This window comes from Lonchura striata, chromosome 3 (assembly GCF_050655825.1).
Source record: "Lonchura striata isolate lonStrDom1 chromosome 3, ASM5065582v1, whole genome shotgun sequence".
Lineage (NCBI taxonomy): Eukaryota > Metazoa > Chordata > Aves > Passeriformes > Estrildidae > Lonchura > Lonchura striata.
Window position 1 is genome coordinate 89,681,919 of NC_140705.1, and position 8,221 is coordinate 89,690,139.

At 44.1% G+C, this 8,221-nt stretch overlaps 1 protein-coding gene and 1 long non-coding RNA gene across 2 annotated transcripts; one reads left to right on the forward strand and one right to left on the reverse strand.

The window, feature by feature from the left end:
* The first annotated feature begins 24 nt into the window (after positions 1–24).
* Positions 25–6,265, forward strand: PEX13 (peroxisomal biogenesis factor 13). The gene is made up of 4 exons (XM_021527527.4): positions 25–150; positions 2,042–2,739; positions 3,186–3,311; positions 3,550–6,265. The coding sequence occupies exons 1-4, from the start codon at positions 83–85 to the stop codon at positions 3,843–3,845; spliced, it is 1,188 nt and encodes a 395-aa protein (XP_021383202.2). The 5' UTR covers positions 25–82; the 3' UTR covers positions 3,846–6,265.
* LOC146768001 (uncharacterized) lies at positions 4,021–8,019 on the reverse strand. The gene is made up of 2 exons (XR_014954421.1): positions 7,713–8,019; positions 4,021–4,285 (listed from the first exon to the last, which is right to left on the reverse strand). It is a non-coding gene; the product is annotated as an uncharacterized LOC146768001 (long non-coding RNA).
* Positions 8,020–8,221: the final 202 nt, after the last annotated feature.

Here is an 8,221-nt window from a genome sequence, read left to right on the forward strand (position 1 = left end):
AGTGAGGCCGAGCCCGAGCCGAGCGGAGCCGAGCGGAGCCGAGCGCGGCCGAAGCGGAGCCGAGAGCGGCAGCGGGGGCGCGATGGCGGCGACGCCGCCGCCCAAGCCCTGGGAGTCCCGGCGGCTGCCGGGCACCGCGACCACCTTCCAGTGAGTGCGACCGTCCCTCCCCGGGTGTTCCCGCCGCGGCGGCTGTGGGGGTTCGCCCCCTCGGGCCGGCCGGGCCCGCTCCCCTGGGCCGGGCTCGGGCTCAAAGGTCCGGCCCGGCCGGGGCTGCCCGCGCCGTGAGGGGATCGTGCCGGGCGGGGAGGGGCGGGCTCAAAGCCGCCGGTAGCAGAGGGAAGCTGCGTGTGAGGTGTGGGGAAGGGAGAGCTGTGTTGACACCAGGGTGCGTTCCCAGTCCGTTCCTGGGGGCATTCCCAGTGGTTTCCTGGGGGCTGTGCAGCTCTCTGGGTCCCCGAGCCTCTGCAGGACCGGGGGAGCTGCGTGTCAGGCCCAGGACTTGGAAAATATCCCTGTGTGTTGTCAGTCTCGTGTGTGTGTTACCGTCTTCTGGGAGCTCAACCTGCTCGTGGAGAAGGATGAGCAGGAAGGGTTTGTGAACTCCTTTTCTGTGGGAAGCCAAGAAAGGCTCGCTCGGTGGCTAAATACTTTTTTTTTTTATGCTGGTGGTTGCAGTTGGAGGGAGCTGGAACTGGGCAAAAGGTTGTCCCAGCGCTAAACACTGAGCAGAAACTTCGCTGTGCTCTCTGCAGCGTGCTGAGCCAGCAGTTCGGTGGTGTTGGTTTTTCATTCTGGGTTTATTTACCCAGAATGGTAAATTTAAATGGCTTCAAGAAGCTTTGAAGCAGGGTGTCCCAAGTTGTCCTCTGACTGTAGTGTGACTTATTGAGCTACAGTAGCTCTGTTTGCTGGGTTAATAACTTATTTTTCCTCCTGTTTTCAACTGCTGGGAGAGTTACAGTCTGTGATGGAAAAAGCAGCAGTGTAAAGATACAAATATTATTCTTTGCTGTGGAAACCTGTAAGTTTTGCTGAGAGGAATTCTGTTCCCTACCTTGTATGGAAATAGTACAGTAAGCAGCAGCTCCATAGCAATTCCAGCTTGACTTCCTTCTTTTTTTTCTGGACTGCAGAAGTGGGAAGTCTTGAAATGTGGCAGTAAGCATGGGAAATAAGGTGTCTGACTTTTAGGGGGATATTGTTTAAATGAAACGCATGTATTTTTATTGAACTGGCAGAAGTTGGACAAATTCTGCGTGACAGAATTCAAATGCTAGTCAAGTACTTCCAGAGTTTTATTACGAAGGGCATTGACAAAATTATTTAAACTTAGGGGCATGCAAAGGAAAAGAAAAATTACTAAATTAAGACCTCTCTCTGCCAGCACTTCTCAGTAGTAGATTTAACCCCTTGAAAATCTGCACACAGATAATCAGGTAGTTTGGGCAGAGAGGGAAATTTGGGACCCCAAAGTCCTTGCACATATTGTTGCATAATTACTTGCATTCCCAGTTAGGTCATGCCACCCATTAAGAGTGCATTCAGAGGAGCTCTCAAGCTTTCTTCATGCTGTATCATTGGCTCATTGTGTAGAAGAGCTGGCAACAAGGGTTGGAAATAAAACTTTCAGATTGGAAAGTTCATAAAAGTTTGTGTTAGGGCCTATGAGAGGCTTTCATGTGCAGAAGAATGACACGGGTATTAGAGAGGCAGTTTTGATGGCTCTGGGTTGCGTATGTCATGTGCTGATACATTAAATACACAACAAATGATAGAATAAATAGACAAAGGTTTTCCACATTTACATTCCAGTTCCATGTTTACACTGGATATCTGATTATGGGGGTTTTATTCCCCTGAAGGATATGTGTTTCCTGTTCAGATCTTTTACTTCCAGCAAACACTGTTCAATGTACTGAGTGTTGGGCTCCCAGGTTCCCTGTCCCTGCACTGCTGAAACTCTCTGTGGTGTTGAGTAGTTAGTGGAAAGGAAAACTTAAACTCTGGGTGCTAATCTTGAATATCTGAATTGGTTTAGGTCTGCTGACTTGGGTGACAACCTGCTGACCAGGCCTGGACAGCCCACAGTGGCACGAATCCCTCCACCCATTTTGCCAAGACCATCCCGGCAAACGGCAAGCAGCAGCCTGAGCACTTTCAGGCCAGCCTACAGCAGCTCCTTTTCCCCAGGCTATGGCTCATATGGCACCTCTTTCTATGGCAGCTATAGCCCCTACAGCTATGGCTACGGAGGGCTGGGCTATAACCGCTTCTGTGCCGATGGCATTCCCCCCAGCAGGTTTGTGCAGCAGGCTGAGGAGAGCAGTAGAGGGGCCTTCCAGTCCATCGAGAGCATTGTGCACGCCTTTGCCTCGGTCAGCATGATGATGGACGCGACCTTCTCAGCTGTCTACAACAGCTTCAGAGCTGTGCTGGATGTGGCCAACCACTTCTCCCGCCTCAAAATTCACTTCACCAAGGTGTTTTCAGCTTTCGCTCTAGTGAGAACTATAAGGTACCTCTACCAGCGCCTGCAGCGATTGCTGGGTCTGCGGCAGAGCTGCGAGAACGAGGATTTGTGGGCTGAGAGTGAGGGCAAAGTAGCTCGTGCTGGCCTTGAAGACAAGGTGGCTAACTCTGCAAAATCCTGGCCCATTTTCTTGTTCTTTGCTGTTCTATTGGGAGGCCCCTACCTGATTTGGAAGCTGCTTTCTACATACAGTGAGGAAGAAACAGGTAAAGATGACCTGCAGCACCACAGAAGTGTGGCATGTATTGCTCCTTTTGTTGTTGCCTGTATAGTGGTTAATCTCACACAACAGCAATAGTAATTAATAGATGCTGGGGCACAGTATTGAATTTTAGGCATGTAATGGAAGTGACAGCCTGCTTAAGTAGCATGTTATTAAGATGTGGTTTCCTGCTGAAGCTTTCTGTGATTCCAGAATCATGCTTCCTCTCAATTTCTGGTTTGTTCCTATTAGATGTGGCAGTTTGGGTTGGGTGGGACAAGTGTTGGTTGGATTTACCCAACATATCTTGCTTTTCATGTCACTTCTGTCACTTCTCTACTGGAAAAATTTTAGCAAGGAAGTTGAAGTGTTTTCTTCATTTTCCTTTGAAAAACACACAAAACTTTGTAACTCAAAGCAGATAAACTTGTGATTTTTGTTTTAAAACAGTGTCTAGTAACTGGGCGAGTGGAGAAGATGATCATGTAGTTGGAAGAGCAGAATATGATTTCAATGCTCTCTCAGAAGAAGAAATTTCTTTCCGTGCTGGTGATATGCTAAGATTAGCACCCAAAGGTAAACTTTTGATTTTCTGTTTATTTTCTCATCACACATGAAGTAAGTTATAGCACAAGAGTCTGAAAATTGAAACAAAAAAGCCCCCAAACCACCTTATTTGACCAAATTCCTCATCCACACTGATTTTTACTCCCTGTGAAGTGATTAATTGCATTCAAACAAAACTTACAGAGTAGTTTTGTTCAGTTGTGTTGAATTGTCCTATAATTTGATGCATTTGCATTCTCTTCTTCAGAACAACAACCCAAGATCCGTGGTTGGCTTCTGGCTAGTTATGATGGGCAAACAACAGGACTTGTGCCAGCTAATTACATCAAAATCCTAGGCAAAAGAAGAGGTAGGAGAACAGTGGTCCTGGAAAGGATTCCAGAGCAGCAGCCAGCATTTCCCAGCACAGCTGTCAGAGGAGCCACTACTGCTGTGACTTTAGAGGAGCAGGAGGCTGCTTTTGAAACTGTTTTTGCTAGAAGCAGCAAAGTTCCTGTTGCATCGGACTCCACTGTGGCTGGAGGAGAGAAGCAGGAACTCTGATGCCCTTTGATCAACAAAGCAACTGAACTGTGCTTTATTGATGCCACTTAGGGTTTGTTGAAAATCTGGTTTGTAGTGGAGCATTGGTGGGTCTGTACCAGTTCTTGCTGCTACTGGCTGGTGAAGGGATGGAGAAATGATTGCTCAAATTTGTGGTATTTATTTTTGACTCACCTGAGGCTATACGTCAGTGATTCTATCCACCCACCTGGCAGTGACTCTGAGATCTTGAGATAGGAGAAGTGAGGCATTCATAAAAAAGCAAACAAAGGGAAAAAAAAATAGCGACTGCCATTCTTGCTTAGGAGACAAATTAACACCCAGTCTTCTTAGGAGTATCAAGCTCTTCAACAGATGTGCAAAGGGAAGATTGATTTCTGTAAGATGTCCTCCAAAACATCACCCTCAGAATCATAAAGGAGTAACAGCACATTGTCTCCCTGACAATGAAAAGAGGAAGAGTTGCAGGAGATGCACACAATGGAATAGTTAGAAGGTTTAAGTTTCTTTCTATAAGAAGTAGGGTTCTGTTATAAAGAACTTAGCTCTCAGGAAAAAAAGGACTTGGGAGGAAGGTAGGATAAATAGAGTTTGAAAAGGGAGAGCAGTGAGGCATCACCAATAGTTCCAAGCAGTTCTATTTTGTCTATTAAAAGGATATTAGAATAAAGGGTATTCTGCAGTCAGGCACTCATTAGTTTGTTACTCCCTTAACTAACTTTGCATCACACTTAGCCATTTTGTGATGTAGCCTGTAAGCTACCTGTCAGTTACTGTCTGCATCTCAACTTATTTCTTTTATTGATTTTACGTGACTGTCAAAATATCTGTGCTGCATTTTTGAGAAGTAGGAAAGCCTTGATTTGGAGGAAGCTGAAAGTAATTGGAGCATCAAAAAAAAAGTAACATTTCTTGCTTAATTGTCTCAGAGGAAGTCTTGGAGTTGGACAAACTTTTCATGCTGCCTTTCAGGTGGTAAATTTTGCATCTGCCCATAAAATTTCAGGGCTCCAGTTTATCAAAAGCCATAGAAATATTACGACTGTTTAAAGTATTTTCTTCATATGGGTGTTTGAGAATTCTTGAAATACTGTTTTGCTTTTTGTTAAATGAAACAAAGATAAATAAAACTTTGTTTTTTTCCTTGTAGTATGTATGTATAACATGTTGAACTTTTGAAGGTTACATCAGTGGATTAAATAACTAAGTTGGTCTTAATCATTAAAATAGCTGTTTTATTTTAAAGTTTCTTGAAAATATAAGTAGGGCACAGCCTTTGGTTGATTGATTGAGTAGTTTCAGTTTAACCATTCCTACAGGGATCTTCAACACCCTTTATGTGTTAACAAAGCTTTCCGTATTTATATTTTAATGGCATTTGCTGGCCTTGGGTTCTTAGAGGTCTGTTTAATACAACAAAACTCTAAAAAAATTAGCACAATTTTATTGAGGTAGAGCGGAAAAGACAAATATTATGCTGGAACCTTGATTTGAAAGTAATCTCTGAATGTTAATAAATAGAACATGAATTTAAGCAGTTGTCCTCAGGTACTGAGAGATGGTGATTAGAATAATTTATAGTAAATGGTTAGATTTTCAAGTGCAGATATAAAGGAAAAAGTAGTTAAAGGGCAAATGAAAACCTTGAGGTTTAAAACAGATCGTGTTCCCGAGACATTGTCCTGTATACCAGAAAATTATCTTGAAAATTATATCTGCTGTTGAAATGAAAATAGCAAAAAAAATCTGAAATTGAAAATACAGAGAAGCAAAAGGGGGGAGGGGTGTATCAAGTGTACAGTTCTGTGTGCAGAGTGTGGCCCTGGAGGGAATTCATTTACAGTTCTGAGATGTAATTAATGGACTGTCCATTTCTCCTGTCAGTGAAAGATTTAAATCAGAGGAACGGTCTTTAAATGAATGAATAAATAAACCCCAATTTTTCTTTTTTTTTTTTTTTTTTTTTTTTTTTTTTTTGAGTATCTATTCAGGGAGTTTTTTGTTTTCTGCCTGTTTTGGGTTGTTTTTTTCTGTTTTCTCTTCTGTTTCCTGGCTCAGAAAAAGTTGAGATGACAACACCATGATGTTGTTGGAATGTTTTAAGTCTTATTTTTAGAAAGATAAATATATTTTCACTATAAATATATTTTCACTTCCAGGTCACACTATTTTGACAACAATTCTTTTAGCAGGAAGATAGGTTATTCTTACCTGAGTTGTCTTTGTATTTGTTTGACTTAGCCTATAAGTCGCTGTCATCATTGTATCTGTAAATCTCAACAATAATTTTGATCCTTTCAATCTTGCAATTACCTTAATTGGAAAAGAAGGCTCTGAGGAATTGAAGTCAAGTTATTTAACTCACAATTAATTGTATTGATTGCAGAAGGGTATTAAAGTTTATTGAAGTAAAATACGCACTACAATGTCCTGTCTGTTTCTGTCCATGTGGCAGGCTACAGAAAAAAGACCTAAATGAGCACTGGGTGGAAAGGAAGGCTCATGGACATGCTGCTAAAGACTTGCACAACTTTAGGAAGGGCAGAAGAACAAAAGGAGCAGATGTGGCTGCAATAGCAGAGTGTAGAAGAGGAGATCAGAAGAGAGAGGTGGTTGAAATACTGCATTTAGGCAAGCAGCTTATTTTGAGGCCTGTACATACTAAGTTACCTTTATGCTACTCTTCAGAGTTATTTATATACCTGTAGCAGAGCTAGGAGTCTGTAACAGAGCTTTGACATCTCTTTATATAAGGTATTAGTTTATTCTTATTTAAATCTTACTGATACTGTTTAGTAGGTCAACCATTTTCTGCTTGAAAAAGAGCTACTGACACATGCCACTGCTGAGTGGTTCTCAGGGTGCAAACAGAACATGAACATGCACAGGGTCAAAGCTTTGTTCAGCTTTCTGAAAAATAAATTTTAAATCTTCTGTTTGTCTAGTAGAAATAAATTAGCCACTTTGCACAGGTTCAAAACTCTTTCTTGTGTGGAATTAGTGTCCATCTGGGATATTAAGGTTGTTCTGACTTGGTGAAATTTGCTGCTGAGGTGAATACAAAGCAAATGTAGTTTCTTACAAATCTCATCTGTTGGCAGTGAAAACCTTCCAGAAGAGGTGCAAACTTGGAAACTAGCACAGGGATTTCTTGATAAACCAGTGTAGAAATACTCTTGTGTGCAATAGTAGCAGAACTGTACTTGTTTTACACAAGAAGTTATGATCTTATGAAACTCCTTCCAGATTTTTATCTATACAGGTGTGGCCCAAGTGTTGAGATTGGTGAACATTTTTGGGCTGTAAAGGCAGATAGTAATTGTGTGTGCCCACAGGTGGTGACATACATCCTTTTCTCCAGTGTCTTGGACTGGTTCCTTTGCAGGGCAGTTGGAAACAGCTTTGGGCTGATAAATCTGTCCCCTGGGTTCTGTGGCCACATGGAGCTCAGCCTTTAAACTGCTGGATAATCTCTCCTTGGAACAAGTGTACTGGTGTAACTGGTTTGACTGGTAACAGAGGCATAATGTCAGTGCAGGGCACCCCTGGCTGTTTCTTAACCTGCTTTGAGCAATTCCCTAAATTTCACAACAGTCACAAAACTATCAGACTCCAGCAAATGATAGGGATTATTTATGCTGTCAGAATAAACACACAGTCTTGAGGTTTTAGAAGTGAAAAATACAATGAGACAGTTTTACTACCTTTGAATTATTGTAACTGATCTAGCACAGTCTCTAGAACAGCAAATGAGTAAAATTTAAGACACTGATTTTTTTGTTTATTCTCAAATACTGATAATATTCTCTGACTTCTGCCTAATATCACAGATTATTGAAAAAAACACATTCCAGTTCTCTGACGTACCATCAGGTTTCCATTCATCGTGGAATTAACTGGGTGTCATAACGCAGCAATATTCCAGCATTAGCTTATCCTGCGGGTAACTGTGGATATGAAACGGGTGGCAGGCGGGAATGCTGCGGTGAGTTGTGGCAGCGGAAAGCGGAGTTACTGCCGTGGGCTCGGAAAGCAGCGGAGGGAGAGGGCCGGCGTCACGTCACACGGAGCGAGGGCCAGCGGCGTGACGTCACGCGTGGCACTCCCCCGCCGCAGCGAGCGGGACCGGAGCCGGGTTGCGTCACTCGTGCGAGGCGCGCCGTGACGTCACCGTGACGCCACGCGGGGCGGTGCGTTGCCGGGGCAACCGGACGCCGCGCGCGGGGAGGGAGGGGCGCCGCCACCGCCGCCGCTGCACTGCGGCAAGGCGGGGCCGCCGCGCGCCCGGGGCGGGAGAGCTCCTCGCCGCCCCATTGGCTGCGCCCGGCGTCTGGGGGGCGGGGCCTCGGCTCCCGCCCCGCGCCCATTGGCGGGGC

Excerpts from the sequence above, each read along its gene's own strand:
- PEX13 (XM_021527527.4), top strand. The coding sequence starts at position 83 with ATGGCGGCGACGCCGCCGCCCAAGCCCTGGGAGTCCCGGCGGCTGCCG. Across the intron at positions 151-2,041 it reads GGCACCGCGACCACCTTCCA|GTCTGCTGACTTGGGTGACA; the intron begins GTGAGTGCGACC and ends GAATTGGTTTAG. Across the intron at positions 2,740-3,185 it reads ATACAGTGAGGAAGAAACAG|TGTCTAGTAACTGGGCGAGT; the intron begins GTAAAGATGACC and ends GTTTTAAAACAG.